At 41.4% G+C, this 25,250-nt stretch overlaps 1 protein-coding gene across 2 annotated transcripts in view; it reads right to left on the bottom strand.

Moving 5' to 3' along the window:
* The window catches only part of CDH13 (cadherin 13), a 427,533-nt gene extending 403,223 nt beyond the window's left edge, over nucleotides 1-24,310 (bottom strand). For both annotated transcript variants that reach the window (XM_058845796.1, XM_058845795.1), the window contains exon 1: nucleotides 24,160-24,310. In XM_058845796.1, the coding sequence (XP_058701779.1) occupies nucleotides 24,160-24,204 (45 nt within the window). In that variant the 5' untranslated portion in view covers nucleotides 24,205-24,310. The remainder of the gene's footprint in view (nucleotides 1-24,159) is intronic.
* Between the last annotated feature and the right edge of the window lie 940 nt (nucleotides 24,311-25,250).

Genomic DNA, 25,250 nt, shown 5'->3' with positions numbered 1-25,250 from the left:
GCATAAATAAAAAGTCCTCATTGTGTGCAAATGCTTAGAGGCAGCTGGTTCTACACAGAGCTCTTGGGTTATCTCCCAGTATGAGTACCCTGGCACATTTGGAAACTAACAGAGGGCAGAGCCCATTTCTACCAGGCCTTCTGCATGCAGGGGAAGACAGTTCAATAGCTGGTCACTGCTAGGACAGTCTTAAGCACATATGGCAACAACTTATGTCACCTCAGGTGGATGTAGGACGAAGTTCCTTCTATTTGAGATACTGAGCACTTAATTTTGACCTACTCCCTCTCATCCAGGCAATCCATCTTTCCAAGTGACAAAGGATGATGACAAGGTAATGGGTTTGTATCCTCTTATTTTCTTGTCTAATGCCAAGAGCCTTCACTCACACTCTGCTTCGTTCTCTGCCCAAAGATGACACAAACCCACAATTTGCTCTTTCCCAGGAGAAGAGCCTCATTTGCCACAGTGAGCAGGCCCAGAGCCAGCACAACCTGCAGAGGAACATTCCGGGAAAATGTGCAGGGGAGTCCCAAACCAGAGGAAACTCCACAGAAAATGAGAAAGCTTTCAGAAGCCCCCAGATCACAAGGCCAAGACCCCTCATCCACATAAGGGCCAGGAGCACCAAGCAGTGCAACAGGACACAGCAAAGCAGCTCATGCAAAAAGGACAGAGTCCAGGGCTGGACTTGGCTGTGCTGGGTAAACCTTAAAGGTCTTTCCAACCTAAACACTTGTCAGACTCCAATTTGTTGATGCAGAATGAAAACTCCCCTGTTCCAGCTGTAACCTGGTGACAATTTGTTGCATTTGCTGCTTGAAAGAGCATCATGTTCCAGACAGCATTGGCTCAGGTCTGGTTCCAAGGAAATATCCTGTGCACACAACCAAGCCAAGATCCTGTAAGTACTGAGAAATTACTGCAGCTACCCTATGTATGCACAGAAAAACCCTTCTATTTCACAGATGAGTTAAAAACTGCAGGATCTAGGTCATAGTTTTTAGTGCGCTTCCAAGCTTTTCAAAAAAGATTACATTCAAAATTATTGTGCAATTAATGGAGATTAATTGGATTTAGTAAGAAGTGAAATGTCATAATTTTATTTTTTAGGTAACACTTATGGTGAAATCCTGACATTTCTGAGGCCAAGGGAGTTTTACAAACAGCCCTCTGGGAGTCCGAATGTCATCCTTAATGAGTTATAATATAAAATTACTGATATTTAGCATTCTCCAGCATGAGGCTATGATTATAAATTATTTACACTTGAACATCCATACTTCATAATGCACTTAAAATCAACTTATAGGTAAACAATCTGAATCATCCAGTAAAATTGTCATTTCACTGTAAGAGAAAATTGGGAATTTTTATAGTTACACAGGCACAAAATGAATCAAAAAATCATGCCTACACAGTCAAAAGTTTACTTGTTCTGCAACACAGGTATACAGACTCATGGTAGGCACAGATCAAGATATAGATGGGTGACTGTTAACCACTGCTAGAAATAGGCAAACATCAAAAGAAACTCAATGCCCCAAGACAGAAATAAACTTCATTGTGCTCATGGTCTTAAAGAGTCCTCTCGTGTCCTTACTAAGAAGTGAAAAGGAAAAACAGACATCCAGTATCACAGTTAACCATTTGCACTCCTTGGGGATTCTCATCATACAGAGTGAAAAAATCTATTCAAGTGTCAAATATCAACATTATTCCATACTTAAAGTGACATTATTCTGTATGGGTAGTGTACACATGATTGGATTAAAGAATTGCTACAAGATTGGTGCCCTAAATAGAGCTCACATCCCAGAGGAACCCAGAAAATACCATCAAAAGAGAAGGAAAAGATGCTAGTGCCACATGTAGGGCTTTTGATGCTCTGCAATATTCTGAGATCTTATTCTGCTTCTATATAAACCCCACCAGCAGCTCCAGAATGACCAGCATCTGCCACAAGCAGCACTAAAGTCAGATTACTTGGCAAACCTCTCTGCTTCTTACAGTGGCAAGTTATAAAAGGAACAGTTTATAGAGACATAGCACAGGAAATACTGCTTGATTGTGCACATTCAGTTCTCCCATAAACACATTCCCATCTCTGGGTGTGTCTGAAATGGGTATTGCTCATCCACTGCACGGTAGAAAAACAAGCTGAGTACCCAGGGTCAGGGGGAGTCTCAGGAGGTGCAGCTGCTGCTGCATCATCTCCTCAGCCTCAAAGAGCAAATACACCTGATGGATGCCCCAGGAGAGAGAGAAATTGTGAAATGTGACACCACAGACACCCTGGCGAGGTGTCACAGGTGCAGCTCCAACTGCAGCAGCCCAAAGGCACCTCTGCCCTGCCTGCTCTCTGCTCCATGTGACAACGCAGCCCCCACATTTCCTGAGAATGCCAAGACAGAATGAGACAGGAAAAGCAGCAAGTGAACTGCTGTCACCTCATTTTCACTTTGCTTTGTTTAAGGGGGTGTTAGATGCTTTACTTTCCCTTTAGGGTTCAAGCACGAGTAATAGAGTTGTATGTATATCACCACAGTCAGAGCACTGGGTAACTTTCCTCAGAGGAATAGGGATTGGAAAAAAAACTCAATATGAACACAATCATAACAGATCATAAACTTTTAATGGGATGCACTTCACTACCAAGCCACAGTATATTTACAGACTATCAATAATTTTAGGATTTCTTATGAAGTTTTTTTCTTTCACTTCAATAGAAAACAAAATCTTTTTAGAAACGCAGCTGTTTTCCTAGTCAACATTTTATGCAGACCTGTTCTATTTGCTCAGGTTTTGAACAATATCTTAATTTTCACTCACTTTTTCTCCTGAACTATTTCATAGTGCATCTACTCCAAAACTAGTATTTCCAGGAAAATTAACTATAACAGCTATGGATAAAATCATGTTTTGTTTATATTTCAGGTACTAAACAGCTGCTACTAGATATTGCTACCAGATGCTTTAGAATTATATGTGACAATATGCTCAATCTTAACTTTTACAAAATTGCAAGCTAATAAAAGATGACACTGCTGCAGTCAAATGATTTATTAAAGGAAAAATCATTAAGCTCCTCTTAAGCTTCACACCCCACTACCCCAAATAACTCGTCATTATATACATCAGCGAACAGATGCAAACGTCTGTAACATTTTGAGGTTTACACACTATCCCATATCCCAGTTATATATCCAGATGCCTTTAACAGCCCCATGCACATCTGTCCACCTGAACCTGAACGTGTGATGACTGTTCATTTCGTGCTTGAGCTACCTGCAAGATGACACAAATCTGGGTTTCACACAGTTCACACAAAAAGCAGCTTTTTCTACCGCACAAATCAGCTCTTACACAGCCTAGGTAACAATTTATACATTGAAAACACTTGGAATATAAACCTTGGGATCACTGAGCAACAGAACATGCCAAGATTTGGGGTGTTTCGTTCAATTTAATTTACACCTCGCTCTGCAAATAAACATTAAAAACTGGAATATTGCAGTGTGATTTGAAGGGATACAGGGAGTGACTTTTTTAACAAAGTCTAATAACCTGATGGTAATCAAAGTACAGGTGTTGTTTTGTACAAGCTCCCCAACTGAAGCCACAGAGCAGCAATAGCCCATGTAGCCAACAACCTTTCCCATCCACAATCACAATAAACATGAGTAACATCAAACAGGAGCTGCAGTAATTATAGACCTGAACGCTGTCATGGGTTCTTCTGTGCTAATGGAGCCAGGCACAAGCAAAGTAAATCTAAATCTCAGTCTTCTAACAGGAAAATACACACATTCACTGGTCTACAGACTACTTTAGAAGTTTGTGTAAACCTGTGTCTAGGCAAGCAAATAAAACATTCCACCTAATTTCCCCCTCACATGTAACAGCAGCAGGTCCTCAGCAAGCAAAGCAAATTGCCACAAGCTGGAGCCTGTAACAGAGCCCATTAGAGTGAAGACACAGGGCAAAGGTCCTTGAACCGTGTTCTAAATCAGAAGCACGTTCACTTAAGTCAAGGAAATCCCCCCAGGACAAGAGGAGGGAAGAGAAATACAAGTGTAGAGTGGCTTCAGGTAAGTTTTAGTGGTTAAACAGCTTATCCTAGAGCAGGAACATGTGCATGTGGTACTTCATCAGCATATCCTACCATGGAGAGAAAAACAAGCTGAATATGAGAAAGGAAAAGAAACAGAAATAGTGAGGGAAATGAGCCAGAAATGATTGTTTATAACTTTAGATAGCAAATCCCCAGTTAATGCATACTAGTCTAGCTCCACTGAGGCCACAGTAGCCACACAATTTACACAGCTGAGCATCTGGCTCTAAATATTTAACTGTTCAGAATTCTAGTGTGCATCCTTGCATAGCAGAGCTTCTCTGACTAATCACACTAGAGGTAACCACATCTTAAGTGCGTAGTTCTAAATTGAGTAATATTACCATTAATAACAGTGCCTAATTAAGACATCTATAATGTTTTTAATTAGAAAAATTGAAAGTCCTTCTGGAATTTTTCCAGTCAAATTAATTCTGAGGACTTTGGACGTTATTACAAGCAATGTTACAGGAATGAAAATTAGGTCTAAATTAGGACATGTCACTGTACTTAAAAGCAGGAGGAAAAAAAGAGGAAACACATTCCATTTTCTGCTTTACACACCGTTCTCTGCTATAACATCGCACCACAGGGGAAAATAAAAACACCATTTTGTGGTTTGCTCTAAGTTGCCCTGCATATAGTTATACCTGATGTATCTCTAAGGTCTGCTCATATTTTGACACTTTGCTTTAAGGCTCTTTTTAAATATCACATCAGTATTCTCTTGTGAGCAAGTATTTCCAGAATCTTAAAGTGACAATTCCTGTTGGCTTGATAGAGACCCAAGTCCTTGTGGCTATAATTCATATGAATTATGCTTGTCCAAAGAAATCCTTCTGTGAAGCTGCATGTTTAGGTAGGGCAGCACTTGTGGTTAAAAACTATCAGATCCAGCCTGCCAAAACCAGACAGGAAGGAAGGATCCACATGGTCCTCAATGAAGCTCTTGAGGATAACAACCAGATATTTCAACAGCTACAAACCTGGCGAGTTTTAATTTGTACTTTTCATAAACCACTTCTTCAAACTACTCCATGCACATTTCTGGTCTGCAGCTGCTGTTGCTTTATCACTGCTCCCATTGTAAGAATTTAGCAAGCATAAACCCACGAGTCTAGTGCACAGCTGGATCAGGTTAATTTGAAGCTGTAAAGACACTCAATCCTTGCTCTCCAAAACAGCTTATTTGAGCACTTGCTTTCATACTGCTGATGTGAGTTTGGGTGTGTTCAAAAATGCACAAAGGTTCAAAACCTGGAAGCAAGAACCAGGACCGGGTTCTGGCTGGATTTTATGTGAATATCTCAGACTCAATCAGAGGAACTTGAGGTGAATCCTAAAAGTTCAGAAACTTCAATCTTAAGGCATGAACATAAGCAAAAGAATAATGGGTGACAAACCAAGCATTATATTTAGGAATGAAAAAGAAAGCCAGTGTAGCTCAACAAAACACAAGCTTTTGCCTGTCCTACATTGTGTATATGATCCTACGTCTATTCATATATATTTTCACATATATATGGATACATACAACATGGATATGAACACACTCAGCATTCTCCTCACTGTGGTACTTAATGCCTTCACATTTCTCCACTCTCTGCCAGGAAATGTTTCCCTCAGATCATTCTGATTCAAAAAAACAACTTTGAGTTCCGCAATTCATTATGTCTTTATTAAGACAAACACAACAGTGTGTGTTTCAGGCTGGTCTGTTAATTAGGTGGCTTGTCCTTGAGACAGAGATTGCACAAAAGGCTTTTTTTTTAATGCATTGTACTAACACTGAGGATGTTTTCAGGCTTTGATAATACTTTGAATGGGCTTGCAGCTTACAATGATTAAAGTTATGATAATAGCAAGGACATTTAGACATATACAAGTTCCCTAATAGCTCAGGGAGGTTTATCCTCTTTCAAATCATAGTGTTGTTTACTGCATCCCAGCTTAATTGAATTTAAGGACTCATCAGAGAAAGAAAATCTGATTTCTATCTTCTGTTAATACCATAATATATTAAATGCAGAAAACAAACAAAATGTTTATCTGTTATTAATACTTGACAGATAAACCTCTCGGACTTTGGAAACGACATCACAATTATTGTTCTCAAGTATAATGTCAAAATGATGAAAAGCTTTAAAAAGTGAGCATTTCTGTTCAAGATCTTGTCACTCAAATGCTGCATTACACTTAAAACAAGTCTAAGAAAAAAGTGCTAGGACAGAACTAATATACATGTGGATGTCATAATGTAATCTTGTATTTAAATTGTAACATTCACACTGGCTATCATTGTTTTCTTATCAAGTGTTTCACATAGAGGAATCTGATCAATTATTATTCATACTAACTATTACCTATCTAGTCTGAATTGTGTTATAAAGAAAAAATCCATTTTCAGCAGTCAGATGCCAGTTTTTTATGAAGGACTTCTAGCAAAGCACTTCACTGGGGACACAAAGGATTGTCACATCTTACTTTGGGCTGCACAGATGCTGCACATAGAAAGGAAATCACCAACTTGGGGAAGTTTGGGCAGGTCTCTCTGCTTCCCTCCTCAGATCAGAGTAAAACCACAAGAACTGGTAAAGGGTGACAAATGTGGCACTTTGAGCCATCTGAGGAGCATCCAGCCCCTGCACTAACATTTCACAAAGAGCTGTTGACTGCTCTGAAGTAGGTAGATGAACACATTATTCCAGTGAAGGGCAAAACTGTACTAATTTGTTCTTTCATGCAGAAGGAGAGAAGCACTCCTAGTAGACCACCTCTACTCCTTTCTTTGATCACAGCAACCTGCAGACAGCTTGCTGAGAGAATGGGAACCGAATTATTTCAGCAAGTTTAATGCACAACAGGAACACAAATCCAGCAATTGTCACACGTTCCAGCAGGTTGTTTGACATTGCTTCTCTAAAAAATACAAAAAAATTCATATCTTAATTCCCCAAGTGCCTTTGTCTATCAGGATGACAAAGAAGGATGAACTTGAAATGAAGGACAGCCTGATGACTTCTATGAGTCTGTGCAAGATGGGGTTTATCCAGCAATGGCAAAGAGCAGCTGAGAATAATCCATTATCCATCTGCCAGGACTCACATGGATCCTCATATAAAATATGTTTTTCAGTGCCTGATTATCGTGATTTAAAGGGTAGAGGGGAGAAGGTACAATAAATGCAATAAGTATAAAAACTTATTGTGAGATAAATCTTTTCTGCTTTCATTCTCAGATTTGTAAGCACACAATTTGCTTTAAATGCTCACAAGCAAGTTAATTGAAGTTGCCAAGCAAAGAAAATGACAGAGTACTTCTGGAAAAGAAAAGAAACCTTGGGGAAAGAGGATAATATTCTTAAATACCCATTGATTCTAACCTTATTTCTCTTTAAGAAAGCATTGATGCTGATGACATATTTCAGGTTATTGAACAAGAACAAAATGACAACAGTCAAGCTTTCCCTTCAGGTGAAATCATTCTGTTAACCACAATTCCCCAAGTGCCCTGACAATACATCTTCACTGGCACAAGAAGCCTGAAACATATCTTTAAGATGAGGACTAAATTCTGGCAGTACCTCACAAATGGAGGGATGGATCACTCATTAAGATACAAATTAATTACTATGATTAAAGTAATTAGTTCAAATAAACAGATTGAGTACAGGACTCTTTCCAAGATCCCCCACAAGCCATGTTGGTCTGGGTTCTTCACTACCAAGGTCAACGTGTACTGATGGATGATTTGGGAATCCTGAGCTGTGACTGCAAGCAAAACCTGCTTGATAAAGATTTCCTATAAGACTTTTCACAAGCTCCTTCTTTGATTTGTACTTGAGTTTCCTTTGCTCTTAAATTATATTATCATCTAACTTCTGTGAGGAGTCAGGAAAATAAAATCAGAGACATAACAGCATGCAGAAAGTGAGGTCCCTTCATTATGTCATGTTAATCACTGCCCCAGTGATGCAATTCCGCCTTGAAAGACACATCCAGGTGTTTGTAACTGTAATAAAGAGTTGTAAAATACAATTGAGAAGAGTCACTTGGAACACAGGCCATCTGTCTATCCCCATATTTGCATTACCTTCAGTTGCATGGCTGTGTGCAATTCCCATGCAGCTCTGTATTTGCAAAGGGCAGGTGCCCCAGTTAAACCCCAGGAGACAACAAGTGTCCATCATCTCCTAAAACTCAGCTCATCTGCCCAGAACTATGATTGCAGTTATAACCTCAAAACTAACAAAAGCTCATTGCTTAACTTCTCACTCTTCTAAATGCTGGCACCTTTTGATTAAAACTCTAGTCTTCATAGTTTTTATGTATCAGTTTCTGCCATTTTGCAGCCAACATATTAAAATCCCTTCCTGGTCTCCAGCAGTCCATAAAAATCTTCCAGTAAATCCTGCAGCTGGAGACATACTGCTGGTATCTTGCTGGGTGCATTAGACAGCAAAAAGAAATAAAAGGCTAATGTAACAAACAATATTAACTTAGTTCCAAAGAGCACTTGGAATTTTTTTTTTTAATTTTCTGTTTTCTCTTGGTTCATAAAACAATTGAAAACTTTGAAAGTTCTGAGAAAAGCAGAGTTATTTTTCCTCACCAGAAAAATCAGTTCTAGGGCAAAGATATACTCAGAAACTCCAGAAACCCTGGAGACCTGACTGCAGGACAGTCTGTCAGGCAGCAACTGACCCCTTTAAAGAAAACTCAGTTACTGCTTTATGTTATAATAGCTTTTTTTTTAGTAGTACACCAGAGATTTCTCACTGCTATATTTCCAAGTCCCTTCCAGAGACACACTCATTAGATCTTAGGAATCTCTGGGCAGGAAAAGTTCAGAGAGGACATAGACCTGGGTTCTCAGACTGATGCTCAATTCTGAGATCTTGACACAGGTCAATTCACACACAGAGAGATTAAGATTCTTCATTTCCAGTATACTTTTCAATGTTACAAGCATAAAGCAGCATTGAACATGTCAGTGACTACTCTTGGTGGCAAAATAATGTTTTCCAAAGTGCAGTTACCCACAAGACCATTCTGACATTTCAGGAGTCAAGAGGAGCTATTATTAGCTGTGACTAATAATATTGCAAGTTCCCACCCATGGAATCTGTGTGCAATCCTCCACTGAATTGGCAGCCTTTGGCAGTATCACTGCCACAGGATTTGAACCAGGCAAGTCTCAAAAAAACTGCCATAGCACTGTGTAGCCAGCTTGAAAATACCCTCACTGCTCTAGGGAGATGAGTGATCCCTTTGGAATTGGTTTTTGGAACAGCAAACTAATGAATCACTAACAGCTCTAAAGTAGACAGAATGTATTGCAACACAGCATGTAGTGCTGCAGAGCTGAAGGAAATCTGTTTACAGTGCTTCAACAGACACTTGAAATCAAGATGCTCAACAAGGATGAGGCTGTTAAGAGAGAATTGAGGCTCCAAGTGCTGAAGCTTCAAGTGAAGTTATCCCCACCAGGACCAGCAGCCATTCCCTGGTGCCAGGGGTGGGCTCTGACCCAAGAAAAACAAATGTAAGGCACAGCTCAAGGGAGGGAGTCCACATGGGAACAGGGAAGGGATGGAGCAAGAGACAGCCCTGTTCTCCTGGGCCTGTTGGTGCCTGTGCTTCAGTGCTAATGGAGATCAGAAATCACTTCTGTCATTCAGACACACTCAGTGCCAACCTCCCCCCAGCCACAGCCGCCTGGAAACCTTGTCACTATGATTTATGTGATATTTGCTAATGGTACAGGGTTGACACCCAGCTTTGCATTCAAGCCAAAGGTCAGCCCGATGCATATGGTTGGTGGGATGGGAAAAGGCACTGCTTTACAGTTCACATTCTTAGTGAAGCAGCACAGTCTGAAAAGAGAGGCTAAAACACAGAAACACTATCGAAGTCCACACACAGTTTGCTGGGCTGGGGAAAACCAAAGCTGAAAACACAGTTCAAACTAAGGACGCTCAAAACCACAGCTTTGAGTAAACTCACTGCCCTGCTTTTTCCCAGCCAAAGCTGGGCTGTTACACAAATATGATGCTTTGGTCAAAAGGCCAGAAATGTAGTCCCAAAAGTATGCAGAAAGGAGCACAACTGTGAAGGGAACAGTTAGAGCTTTGTCTGGAAAAGACAGAAATTTCAATTTCAATTCACTAGTGCTGTTTATCCAGTGACTAGTTATGTATTTTACTGCAGAGAATTACTTTTATCCTTTCCTACCCCTATTTTTAAGTCCACAAATTCTACAACCCTCCCAGTCCAGCAGCCTTGTTTCAGCATGAAACATTCAGTAGCACTGAATAAAACCAGAGAGAGCTTTCATTACAGGTGTTAAGGAAGCTGATCAGATCGTTTATCCATTCACACAAAAATATGGAAAAGGGGAAATTTAAAAGAAAAATTGATTATTACTTAAGCAGATTCCTCAAGATTTGTTGTTAGTGCAATTCATGTAAACACAGCCACAGGAGGTGACTACACAATGAACCAAGGAATAAAAAAGTGGGATAAAGGAAAAATGTTTCTCTCTACTGCACAAGACTTGACCAGCATATGACAGGCAGCAGGGTAGTACAAATAAATCAAAGATGGATTATCATTTATAGCTAAGAAGCTTCAGACCATAAAACCATCCAAATTCCACTGCAGTTACTGGAAAGTAGTTTTAGAAATACCAAAAATAGCTGTAACAATGCCAGATCAGAGCCCTATCCAGCTGCTGCATAGTCTTCCCTCCCTTCCCTCCTTCCCCAAAGAGGTTCAAGATGAGTTAACCTGGTCACCTCATTTACAACCTACCCTTAACCCAGAACCTGGCACACAATTCTGAACACCCTGTACATCTCTGGCTTGTGGGCTGGGAGAGATGGACTGCACATACCTCCTCTGCTTGTAAAGCAAAGGAATGTGCTCACAAATCAACCCCAGTTTTACAAGGAAAAGAAAGGAGGCTCTTCAGTTCCCATCATATTTGGAGCATTATTCAGAGCTGCACATCCTCTCTGGGAGCAGTGATGCCATGGGGAGTGGCAGTGTCACAGGGCTGATGTGCCTCAAGCACACTTCTATTTCCATCCCCTGCCCTTGCAGGAGGGATCCAGTGAGACTGAGCAGGGTCCTGACACCACAGGGCACCCACAGAGTTACTCCCTTTTTAAAGCAGTTCATAGCAGTGATATGAGGTGGCTGCATCAAAGCTACAGCTGCAGTAGCCTGAGGATTTTGGCAGGAACTTCCCACAGGTGCCCGAGCCTTAGTTCTATGTTAGTGTTTCTGATTTAAAGTGACACTTCCAGGGAAACTTTACACTTGGAATACAGACACCTGCCCACCAGGAAAGTCAGTCAAGACCAGAGTGCCAATTAGACAAGCACAGCATACTGAACAGTAAAAAGTTTTGGATGCAGCAGACATCAGGCTAGTCCCTGACCTGGGGAAATCAAAGTTCCTCTACACCAATACCAGGCTAACACACACAATAGAACAGGGAGAACAACAGTGGAGCTCAGGCCTGGAGGTCTCTGTGATACCCAGGCTCCCAAGGCAGAAATCAGAATGCTGGTCTGCTTGCAGTCATTACACTTGTACAAGGAAAAACTGCAAAGTAACTACTTTTCTATTTTTGTTTTCTTCTCAGTGTTTTGAAAGGTCAAATGTATTTGCACTCTGCTGTGTTGCCTTTATCAGTGCTTAAACTCAAGTACTGCCAGATGAATCACGAGTCGTAAAGCCCAGAAGTACAATGTCAGAAGCAGATCCATTGTACATGAACTGTCAGCTGTCAGGGGAGGATTGTTTCTGTTTGAAGCATGGAAGGACCTGCAGAAAACCAACAGCTAGTTTGCAAATGTGCCTGAAGCCAGGTTCTCTTCCTTTCATCTCTTGCTCTTTAGCTAGCCTCCAAGAGTTGCCAGAAAAATAAGAGAAAAGGGATAAATCTCTGAAAACATATATTAGCAAATGTGGTAGGAGAGGGGCAGTCACATAACATCTGTCAAAACTTTGGAGCATTTCTCTTTCCTAACAGTTGCTGCATTTCAGCAAAACATTGCTCAGCTGTTCCTGGTAGCTGCCTTGCTTCATATTTATTGCTAGAAAACCATAACAGAGTTGTACTTCCCCTTGAAGGTTCTCTGATCCTTTCCTACTTTTCCATTTCCTTTGGGACATACGTCCATCAGCAGGCAGTCAAAATCCTGCTGCTGTCACACAGGGGACATGTGGCAAGTCACCTTCCTGATACACACAAACCAGCTTCAGGCAGCTAAAGAAGTGGCATGTAAACAGGTCCAAAAGAAATTGCAAAATACTGTCCTGCAATGAAGGCTGCTTTGGCTTCATAATTTATAAGCCAGTTGTCTTCTCTCCACTCCCATTCCTTCCCCATTCAATTGGTCAATTAGAGGAAGAGATGTCCTACATTTGTTTCATCTGTGTGATAAGTTTCCCAAAGAATCAGGAGAATGGATTTAACAAATACAACATCAAAGCAGTAGGGATAAATGTTGTCCATTAGGACATAGAACAAATTATAATAATGCCCCACCGAAATATAAAAGGTAAAAAAGAGGAGAGTTCTGTGGCAGCTAATGAATGCTGGAAGTGGATAAAGAGTTTTACAAAGGATTAAATTTCCTGCCTCTCATAAACCAGCTTGCTGACATACACAAATGTGCATAAAACGTTATCACCACTTCCTGGTGCCAACAGCTTCAGATCTAGATATGAGCAAGAGCTCTGGATACGGGTGTCAGCCTAAGCTCTCAGGGAAGATCTGCAAATGAAGATGTGGAAATCAGGCAAAACCAGACTGTGCACCATTCCTGTATACATCTGTTGACTGTATCACAAACATAAAAGGCTGCTTTCCAAATCTAACAGCTGCAAAAAGTGACAGAACACTGAATATCATTTCATTTTTCTTTTTCCCTTGGTTTTGCTTTCCCTTCCATTTTTATGCTTTAAGGTTTGTTCTTCCTTCTTGTACTCCTCAGTCAACCAGTGAAGAGGAGAAATTCAGCAGCTGTGTCAGCATGTTTATTAACAAATAACCACCCCAGCACTTCTGGCTCCAGGAGATCACCAACCTAACACCATTAGTGGGGACAATAAATGAATTTTTTTTGCACATGTGCAGAAAGAACTAGACTTCTCTAAGGGACTGAGGGAGAAAAGAATAGGGTGATATGAACATACCAGGAAAGGCACAGGGTGTGGGCCAGATGCAAAAGTACTGACATTACAACATTTAGAGTTCCCTACCACATTAGCCAAAGGTTAAAAAAGTTAACACTGCACTAACTCCTGGGAATCTTCAGATTACCCAGTGAAAATATGACCCATGTGAAATGTTAATGGAAAGCAACTCCTTAAGTGGGTCTGGTTCTCTTCATAGTGCAAGAAAGCATCCATCCTCTTCTCTTCTATCACTAAAATAAAAACATCTCTAAGCACCAAGAGCAGGGATGGACTTTCCAGCAGAGCCTGTTAAACCCCATCTAAGTTAAATCACAGTAGTAAAAATTATTCACCCTTTCTCCCAGCACGGGCTGTTCTGGAGGGAAGTTTGAGTATAAAAACTAGAAGCACTCAGACTATCTGCATTATTTTAAACAGACAGAGAAGAAAAGGAAAAAAAAGTAATTTGAACAAGGAAATTACAGAAAAGCTGATGCTTCCAGTCAGCCTGGAGGTAAGGCAGAGAGAACCATTCATGCTGTGCACGACGGCTTTTTATTCTTACATATCCCAGCTAGACTCCACAAACACACAGCATGCAGAAATCAGAAGTCAAGAACAAGTTGGAGAAACAATTCTGTTCAGGTTCAACATGAGTTATTGCAGACAAGCAAGCCAGTTTGTTTTACGCAAACTCCTTCACCCACCCCATAATCAATGTTTAGCTCCCATGCACAGCAAGAAACAGGTTCTGTGCTTGTGTGCCTTTGACTCCTGAAGGAGGAAAAAGCCTTGAAAATTCTATTATTGGGAAGCAAGTGCAAGACTGAATCCTCCTTTCAGAGAGACAAACACCCAGGAAGAAGCAGCTGTTCCACAAAATCAGACTTTGGCTTTCAACAGTCCATACAAATTCAGAGTCTCATGCTTTGAGCATGTAACAAACGGTGCATCCATGTGTCTTAGTCCTCCCAGGAACATTTGGGTGCATCTCCCCAACAGTGACACTTTAGGTCAGCAACATCTCACTTCCAGAAGCTAAACCTGGGAGGGAAACAGCCACGGTCAGCAGCTCACCTCCTGCCAGAGCAGCCAAAGGTTTTGGTAGCTCTGCCTCCTCCAGACTGAGAAGAGGAAGGAAGACAGAAACCTGTCAGTGAGCAGAGGGTGGGAGAAATATTCTGCCACTGAGACTGTGTCTCCTGTTGCAGTGGAAAGATGCAGAACCTCTGCCCTACTCAAGCAGGGCTGGTTTTGAATTATCTGTCCCCATTTTCTACCCCAAACCTCTGTGGTCAGAAATGCCTTGAGTGTAAATAGAACTGTCAGCCTCATCCTCCTCCTCTGCTCCACCTGATCATTCTGCCACCAGCTATGAGCAAGCACTCTTCACTTCCTTATGCCTAAAGAACTCTGCACAGCTAGGATTATATTTTATTTTATTAGTTTCGTCTGTATGCAAGTAACTACTGTATAGAGATAGGCAGTTCCTTGGCAAATCATAACTAATTACATTCTCAAAAGTAGAGCTGCATTATTAAAATACTACTGAAAACACCACCTTCTGATTGGCCTAAAGACTGAATTTATTCTGGGCTCCCTCCAATCAGAATTAATCTTTCTGGAGTACAATGAAGTGTCACCACTGAATCAACACCAGCAGCCCAAGTGACAGCAGCCGACATCATTACTCAGCTAAGATAACAGACCTCAAGTCATTGAAACAGGCAGATGTTGGAGGCTGTCTCCAATTTCAGAATAATGTCCTTGTCGTAGCTGAGCAGTTATTTTAGGGAAGCAAGGATAAATTCATTACCATTTGTAGGGTGCTCAGATATCATAGCAATAGAAACCGTGTAAGCATCCCGGTACGGGCACTGTAGGAATGCACATGGCACTGACACCAACCATCCTTCACCCAGATAACAAAAAGGAGGGGCAATGCAATCCATCCACATCCTCTGGAGGCTTGCTCCTGTGTTGGTGTGAGCAGCAGCACCTAGCTATTGCATACACACAAAACTGAAACTGGGAGATGTGAATGACCAGATGTCATTTCCACACAAGACAAAATTTAGCAATGTGTCCCCAGCACCCTTATCTTACTTCCTGGTAACACATGGTATGCAAACTCATCAGCTGCTCTTTTTTCCAGATTAAAATAATCAATACCCTCACCACACCGAGTACCACATTTCTTCATTGATAACTAAACTGCAGAGATCAACAATTAGGGAAAACTATTGGTGACATTAAACACTGAAGATAGCATTCTTTTTATTATTTTTAAATGAGACATTGTAGTTTAAAAACATTAGAAGAAAACAATTACTTCAAAACTAGATGTCAGAGGATTATCCACTCCCAAAAAGTAGGGAATATAGATGCAAGACGGTGTGCTTCCCATTGCTCCAAGATATCCTGACCACCCCTACAGCTTTGTTCCACCAAATAATGACTCTTGCAATGATATTACCACGTTCCACACAGGTCCAGAAGCACAAGTGCAAGACAGAATGGATTGAGGGTGTTCAAGGCCAGGCTGGACAGGGCTTGGAGCAACCTGGTCTAGTGGAAGATGTCCCTGCTCATGGCAGAAGGGTTGGAAGGAGATGATGTCTAAGGTCCATTCCAACACAAACTATTTTATGATCCATTATTAAGGAAAAATTATCAAATATGCACCTGACACCTAGTTTAGTGTTCAGGTCAGAGCTGTGCATCAGTAAGTTGACAGGAATATCAATATCCATAAATCAAGATTCCTAGAGTTCAGAGTCCAGTTAGTTCAATCTGATCATGAATTATGAAAACAAACATTTTAGAAAATAATAAATTCACTTTGCCTGGCACAAAATACCACCTTCAGGTAGCAAGCTAATAAATATGTCCAGAAATCAAAACCAATTTTTATGTATTGTTCTATCTTAATATCAGTCTCGTTTATCTTTACCCAGAGGTATTTCATTTTGCATTTCACCTGGATAATACCCAGGACTTCCTGGCACTTGCAAGACCAGTTATCTTGGCAGAAGGTCAAGCTGAACACCTTTTAATTTGGCCAGCTATTTAACTGTACAGATCAACTCAAACCCGCAGCTGAGATATCCATTCCTGAGCGCAGTTGGAGTTGCTCAGCTTCCTCTGACAGAGCTCAGAAACAATGGGTTTAATGGGGAAGGAAATGCCCATCCAATTCTAATGCCTAATTCCATCTCCTTTCACTCAGGGAGTAAAGTACCAGATGCTCTGGATTTCCTGCTTTGTCAACTCCAGAGCAGTGCTATGTTCAGTTCTCACATTTTGTTATAGCTGTTTGTTGTCTGATAAAACGCAGTTCCTTGGGGATAACACAGGGCTGTCTCAAGAGAAGTGTATAAATACACCTTATTTGGCAGCAGAGGAACTTAAAGCAAGAAAGTTAGTCTATGGGAAAATGCAAGATCCTGGGGACACCATTCCTGGGGTTCTCTTCTTCCAAGCAGTTACCAACTACAGAAAAAGTAATTAGACATAAGAACACTATAACAGGCTAAGCAGGGGGAAACTTTACATGATACTCCCCCCTGCCTCTATCCTTATATGCTGTCTCTATGAGCTGTGGATCATATTCCTGTTTCAGGCAGCTGATATATCTCCCTTTACGTGGTGACCCCATGGACAACTGCCAGCTTTTGTTTTATACTTATGGGTTCAAAATCCCCCACATTTGACTCCAGGACTGTCTATGGTCAACTTGCACAGAAGCCCAATTCCAAGTTATTCCAAGAAGATGAAAAGAAAGTGATTGAGTGTCTATAAAGTAGATGAGCCAATCATCTTGATAAGTGCTTTGTAACATGTTTGGGGGTTTTTGCTCCATAGCAGTTTGAACAAAACAGTGTGTCAACACTTTTCTGGATTGATTTGAAGCGATATAAGCAGTTATCCATGCTCTTCCTGTGCGTGCTACAGCTGTGTTCCTGCCTGTGTGACAGCCAGCCATTAACACAGAGAATCAGGGCTCCCTCAGCTGTGTGTCCAGCCAAGTTTGTCAACCTGGCCTTGAAACAAGAAAGGATCTCTCACACCCAGCCCAGGGAAAGGGAGAGGGGTAACAAACAACGGCCTTCAGCACACAAATAATGACAGCTGAGGTAGCCTGAGCTTACAGGTACATATATTTGTAAATGAGCACCTCCTGTGCTAAATTCCAGTTGTATGTATAAATATCTCTTTGCCTACAGCCACATTAACAGTGCTGTGACATCTTAATGGCCTGGAACCTGAGGTTTACAGCATTTTGAGTCCTTGCTACACACAAATTCCATCTGCCATGATTACTCAAAATCCTAAAACATCTGCAAACTTTTAGAAACCAACTTGCTGTCTGTACTGTTAACACAGCCTTCGTGCACATAAGAATTATTTGCTCTTCATTACATACCAGGCTCCAAAGTCCTTGGGAATTAAATATTAACTTTTAGAAATATATACATTGCCTTTACAAATAAGGAATTAAGTATTAGTTGTTCACAGCAAGAGAATTAAATGATTTAGACTGAATTAGATAGTTATTAGTGGTTTGCTAGGGGTTTTTTATTTATTCAAATGATTTTGGGAGTAGAACCTTTATCAAATGGACTCTAAGGAATCCTACATAAAAAAATCTTATTAATTTCAGGGAGCTGTGTATGGGTGTCCAATTTTGAGACATTTCAAAAGCTTGAAAGTGGATGTTCAGTTTCTTAAGAACAAGGCCCATAAAGATACCAAATTAGACATCCATACATGGACATTCATAGATATCAGGAGTTATTTAAACACCTTAATCAGCTTTTCCAAGTGGTTAGAGATACTGAAAACTGCTGTGTGCTGAAAAGATTCACCCCACTCTTAATACCTCATATTTATTTTGGTCTGTTCATAGAACTGTTTTAACCAGCTCTATCGAACCAAATCTTAAAATCCTTCTTTTTTCCCTCTATCCAAGAAAATTAATGGCGCAAAACAGGAGAATATTGGATAAGATAGGAGCAGAATGAGTTCCCTTCATATGAAACAGTAAGGATTTCAAAGAATTAGATTCCTCCATTTGACAAAAAATACAGTCCACATCACACACACAAAAAAAAATCTTAAAAAAGCAGTAGTGGGCAAATTTCCAAGACCTCTGAATAATGAAACAGTGGCTAATAAAGCAAGTCTTACTTTTCTCTCCTCCTTGGCATTTAATATCCTCCTGATTTGTGTACACTAACATTGTGTTAGCTGCAGGACATGTGAAGTGACAGAAAAACACAGCCTCCCATCTGGACTGGTCCCATCCATCTGGTGATTAGGGCAGGGCACAGTGCAACCATATGGCCATGATCAAGAACCCACTAATATCATCCAGAGCTAACTGGGAAATGCAATAGCCCACTTAGTCTCCTAAGGATGATAAATGTCTCTCATTCTGTTTCTCCTCCCCACTGGACATTGTAGATTTGTCTTTTTGCCTGCACAGATGAACCTCTAGTTAGAATCACAGAATGTGTGGAATTGGAAGGGACACACAAGGAATATCGAGTCCAACTCCTGGCCTTGCACAGGACCATCCTCCAGAGTCTCTCCATGTGCCCAAGAGCATCGTCCAAATTTTTCTTGAGTTCCCTCAGACTCAGTGGTGCAACGACAGCCCTGGGGAACCTATTTCACCCTCTGGGTGAAAAGCTTTTCCTAATACTAAACCTAAACCTCCCATGACACAACTTCAGGCCATTCAGTCCTGTCACTGGTCAGACAGAGCAGAGAACAGTGTCTGCTCCTCCTCTTCTCCTCACAAGGAAGTTGTGACAATGAGGTGTCCCCTGACTCTCCTCTTCTCCAGGCTGAACAAGCCAAATGGCCTCAGACACTCCTTACACTGCTTCTCCTCAAGACCCTTCACCATCTTCATTGCTCTGTTTTGGACACTCTCTAATAGTTTAATATCTTTGTTATATTGTGGTGACCAAAACTGCCCTCAGCACTCGAGGTGAGGCTGGCCCAGTGGAGAGCAGAGCAGGACAATCCACTCCCTTTCCCAGCTGGCAAAGCTGAGCCTGATGCCCTCAGGACGTGCTTGCTTCTGCTGGCTGGAATACCAGTGATACACATCAAAACAATGAATTTTGCCCCTGGAACTGTCGACGAAACAGTATAAAAAACCTGCAAACCTGACCTTTGTACCCAAAGTCCTCCAGAAAGGTTTATGCTGTCATAGAAACTCCGAAACCTGAGGCCAAAATCCTGACACACAGCACAGTGGTGCAACCCAGCAGCTGAAGATTAGAGATGCAACTCCAGCAGTGATGCAGGAAGAGAGGAACACTGAGAGCTCTGTTATCTGGCTTGCTTTTACATATTAATAGAATGGGAAGAGCCTACTTGTCTTGCAGCAAACAGGAAGAAAAGGAAGGCAGAACTTCACAACTCCTTGAAGGGGCACCACTGTTGCCACCTACACAGTTCTAATAGTCCCTGCCCCACTGGTCTATTGAGACAGCTTTTAGGAATACTAATTTCTTAGCTGCCAAGTTCCTAAAAGCCAAGTCAATAACACCCAGTGGATCACAGCACAAATATTACATGTGCTAAAAAACCCTTCTTGAAGTTTTGATCCTCAGAAACAGAAAACAGGTCCCAACATAACACCTAAGCTGTTTAGATTGAAGGATTGGGTCTTAGGGGGTACAAAAGTGGGGTTTAATTGACATAAAACTGCAGAAGCATTTTCATGTTTTCGCTTGTCTACTATAACAACTTGCTTAGCAGTAAGGACTGTGGCCAGGTCCTGTGTAAGGATATTTTTAGAGGTTAGAGCTGTAGCCAAAAGCCGTCCTAATTCACTAGTGCCAACCTTCCCTCCAAGGTAATATTCGGGAAATAGGACAGCACAGCTGCTGGAATGGCTCTGTGTTTTGGGAGACACCATCTTATGAATGAGATATGCAACTGGAAGATGTTTTTTGACTGCTAGCCAAAAGTGATGGCCTGAAACTGTGGGGAGCCTGCTCAAAAAGTGCTCATCAGTAGAAATAATTATATGGAGTAATTGACAATCAAGATTCTTTAATATTTTTAAAGCATTTTTACAACTCTGATATAGCACAAAAACCACAGGACTTCTCAAGAACTCTCAAATAATAAGACCTACAGCAACATAATAGAACAGGGAGATACTTGGTCAGAATTTGAGCATAATCTGCAGTGTTATATCAACACCCATGTGTGAGCAAGACTTGTCTTTATTCCTGAAGCTGTTAAATTTCTTTTGCTTTCAATACCTGGGTGCTGCCTTTCAAGCTGTGCATGGAGCCCTCTTCTGGAGAAATTTGAACAAATAAAAGCTTAAGAATGCAGCAGTGTGGGCTCTGCATTAGGGGAAAGAGTTTGAGGACTAATTTTCTCTATTCACTCTAATGACAAGCTTGGAAAATCTACACATTTTTCCAATTCACTTAGTTGCAACCCAGTGAAATGTGACAGTTATTGTTAAAATTATCAAAAATGTGGGGGTTTTCCTCATCTTGTAAGCCTTTCTTACAAAATTTTGAGTCGTCTCTCTGCATGAAACACATAACATAGAAAAGGAAGCCTATGAACAACTTTTGTCTTAAATATTTTTTATTTAGGTTTTAGAAAATATCCTTTGGGGAAAACATAAAACATGCAGATTTTTAAAACTATATCAGATCAGAATATGCATTTACTATTTACTGTACTCTGTACAGTAAAGTGCATAAGCTACCAGAGTACATTTAGTTTTTATTGTCAGCATCAGATCAATAAAGCTGTATATTATAGTTATGCTTTGGAACTTTAAAGGTGATCCTGAATTAAAGGATTACTTGAAACATCTTTCTCAGTTATTCCAGCTAATGCTCAGTTTTCCTCTTGGTGAAAACAGAACAGTTGGTAGTAGTGTAAACTAAATCTTTGCAAATGGAAAAATTAATTTATTGCCCACCTGTTTACAACAGTTTTTGCATACATAATGGGCTGCTTTGATATGAAAAAGTAATTCTCCATCTTCATCCCTTTAATGCCTCAAATGGCAAATATTTTGTACTTTTAAAATGCTGTTGAATTAGAGGCAGACCAAGAAAACAAAAAACCCAAGTTACTAAAGCAAACAACCCAAGTTTTTTCACTAAAAATAAACCTTCTGCAGTTCATGTTCCTATTGACATAGAAGAACTTCCTCAAACTTTTTTCTCTATGCTGTAAACTTTTCTAGCATTACTTTGAAACTAAGTTATCACTATCTTCTCCTTCCACAAAAAAGATTACTAGATTGTTTCTGCTTAGAAAGAATTCGATCAAACTTGGTTCTTTCTGTGTCCACAAGCATTGCGTCATATGAGACATTCTTGCTACTCCTAAGGGAGAAAAAAAGAAAACTTGCAGAAAAAGATCCCCAAATGTGTTACAACCACTACACAAAGCAGATGGCTGCATTTGTTTAATATGTTGTTTCTCACATTCTTCTGTTTACTTTTCCCGTCACACGAAAGCTGTGCATGTGGGGTGTCAAAGAGAAAAGCCAAACAGCCTTTCAGTAAATCCCATTTCTTTCCCCAGCGTGGCACCCACTCCAATTCATACTTTAAACAGCCAATACTCAACAACCTAGACCTGAAGACAGAATTACATACACTTCCATATTACAGTCTGATTCATTCCCCAATTCATTAACTCTTAGACACAATCTAGAAAATAAACTTGAAGATGCATTAGTTCACATGGTGGAGTGAGACATGGCCAAATAGAGCTGCACATGCTGATAAAGAAGGTGGAGTGCAATTTGAGCACTGAAGCTAGAAGCAAGGCTAAAGCACCGCAAGCTCAGCCCTGTAGTACAACAGAGCTCAGCCCAGCCTGGGAAGAAACTCTGAAGTATCACTGAAAGTAATCAATAAAGTGCACAGGTGTTTTCAGAATCAGGTGACTTCACCTTGTCACTAATGTTAAAAAAATGCCAGCTATGTTTAACAGGCCGTAGAAGTCCATCCTCTTGTATCACATACATATTGCTTTCCTACAAGCAACCGCTAAAGAAAACCCAAACTCAAGCTGATTAACTCAGCGGTGTCTTAGAGAGGCAGTACCAAAAAAAAAATAAAAAATAAAAAATAAAAAAGACTGAAAACAGAGAGAAAGCCAAGCAAAGCAGATGGGAGGTCTCAAAGCCAAGATGAGAGAGCACCAGTTCAGTACAGCCACAGGTTCCCTTTCCACTGCCTGTACCCTCTCCCCCAGCCCCTCTGCTCCCTGAGCATTGCCTCCCACTGCCAGCCCAGCTGCCAGCCCGGGCTGGATCTCAGCCCATTTGTGACAGCTTCTCGTCCCCAGGAGCCCTCTGAGTTTCCCCAGCCCACGGGACAGTGTTCAGCCCCCCCTAAGCAGCAGCTTGGCCACTGTCCTGAGGCAGTCCCGGCAGAGCCAGAGGCTGCTCTCGGACACTGCCAGGGAGCCCCAGCCCGGGCTGGCAGAGTGGCCCTGCCAGGAACTCTCCATGTGGCACCAGCACACGCTGCTCGGCACCAAACCCATGGCCCAAGGCAGCTGCTTTCATTTGTTCCACAGCCCGGAGCAGGATTGTCATCCCGAACCCACCCAAATGCCTTTGTGCTTGCTCACTGCCGATGCCCAGCCACCCAGTCTCCTGCTGTCCCACAGCTCCAGCCGCCCACGTCCCTGCACTGACCCCTGCTCAGGTGAAACCAGGACCTGAACGTCCTCTGAACCGCCTCTCCTCGCACACCGTGTAGCTGCTCTCAGCAATAAAGCTCTCCCAGTGCTGATCCCTCACCGTTTCATTCCTTACTGCCCTGTTTGGGATTAGCAGACCTAATGCCTGCTGGAGATTGCGGCTACACAAACACGGGGCTCAAGCTCAGGGTCCTGAGCACTTGTTTGACACTAAACCCCACCAGCCTTCTAAGGGTTAACAAAACCACTCGATCGCAAGTCAAAAAGGAATTAACTTTCACCCTGCTCAGTGCAGAGCGTCTCAGCCCACTGCCACTAAACGCAAGTTTACAGAGCTCCTAAAACAAAAGGAGGAAGAATGCACTTTAGGTGGACAACAACAAAGGATTTCCGAAGCTGCTCTGAGCTGCCCAAAGTGAGCCCTGTAACAGCAGCGAGAGGGAAAGAGTGACCGGGAGGTGCTGAGAAGTGAAACGCAGCGAGTCCCTGTGCTTTGACAGGCAGCAGCAGCGGAGCTTCAGCAGCTCCGTGTTTTTAAGGCTGGGTGTTTTTTCCTCTGCTCTCTGGCAGAGGGGGATCTATTACATTTAATAAGAGAAAGGCTACATAGCAAGTCACTAACGGAGTATTACACATCTATCAGGAGAGTACGAGGAAGGGAGCCTTTTGCAAGGTCTGGTTTTATTTTGCCTCCATGTTCCCCCCCCCTCCATTCTTTTATTTTTAAAAAAGGCAATAAATAACGTGAGCTGCCTGTAACAGCCTATAAACCTACTACCCAGCACAAGCCACAGAGGAAAGAGGCAAATCAAAGTTGCAGCATTTGATATGACAGAAAATATTGCCGCTGCAGCTGCAACCGAGACACTTGAAAGATTCCCCGCACCACCCTTCCTGAAGGGAAACAAAAAAATGCTATATATCACCCAGCAAATTGGTTGTAATTGTAAATCAGGGAACTATGAGATCCTACATTCCTAGCAACTGGCTTAGAGCAGAGATCCTGCATCTTTAAACAGTAATTCAAGCAATGTATAATTACTCGGAAATCAGAGCTGAATTTCAAATACTTTCAAATCCAAAACGCACAAAAGCAGAAAGATGAAAGAAGGCAAGGAAAAAACACACATTTCTTACCTGGGACAGCAGAAAAGACAGAGTAAGTTGAGTTTTGTGCTGCATTTTGCCAGACTAGAAGGTACCAGAGGCTTTTTCATTCATGCACTCGGCTGCACTGAGCATATTTTCACTGTGAAACAGCCTTTGAGAAGAGACTCTGCCTTGAGAGCCAGCCAACTTCCCAAATAGATCAGCAGCATCATCACTAAAGCATTGGATAGAGTCTGATGACCAGAACCAATGGCTTTACAAGGATGATTTCTTCACAAAGCATCCCCATTTTGCATCACACATATTGGGCAAGCACCTCTACAAACACAGCACCTTTAGAAAGCATTTTGCTTTGGTGTATTTCTGTGTTTAGTTTCAGTCTAACATCATGCTTTACAGATCTCAATGGTATTTTCCCTTTCAGAGAATGGAATTGCACAGAGAGAAATAAAAGCAACTCTGAGCACCACTGCAAAGATATTCTCTTTATTAAAATGTTAATAAGGTAAACTTATTTTCAATAATTCAAAAAAATGACCTCTGCAGTTTTGGTTACTTCCAAGCCTTAGAAGGAGAACACAGTGAAATTTTTCAGTGCAGTAGAAGTATAGGTTATATTTTGTGTTTTTCCCTCAATCTCACAAATCACAATGAAGACAGATCCATTCTAGCCTGCAGAAAAAATGCATCATAAGGCAATAGATTTTATTAACTGCTCGGGTAATGGCAGAATTGGCTTTTAATTCAACAAACTGGAATCTAGGACAGAGTTTCGAAGGTGCCTGTCCTTCAATTAGAAAAAGTTTTCCTGTTTGAAAGAGGGGACCTGATGTCTCAAGGACCTGCTTTCTCTGGATTGGTTACGTTGCAGCCCAGCAAGCAGCACAGGCAGATGGACCAAAGATTAGGAATGAATTCCCCTGAGTGCATTTCCAACTCCACCTCTCTTGCCACTCCCCAGTATCACAACACTCCAGTCCTTTTTTGAGTTGTCTCCTGGCAGTCACCAGGGATACTTAGCAGCACCCTTCCCCCATTTTTAGAAGGATCAAAAGTCTCCTCAGCTCTCATCAGTGATGTTTTTCCCTCACTTGCTCATCCAGCACAACCAGCTGCCA

This window comes from Poecile atricapillus, chromosome 10 (assembly GCF_030490865.1).
Source record: "Poecile atricapillus isolate bPoeAtr1 chromosome 10, bPoeAtr1.hap1, whole genome shotgun sequence".
In the NCBI taxonomy this organism is placed as follows: Eukaryota; Metazoa; Chordata; class Aves; order Passeriformes; family Paridae; genus Poecile; species Poecile atricapillus.
Note: the sequence above shows the minus strand (reverse complement) of the source record. Positions and strands in the feature narration are given on the sequence as shown.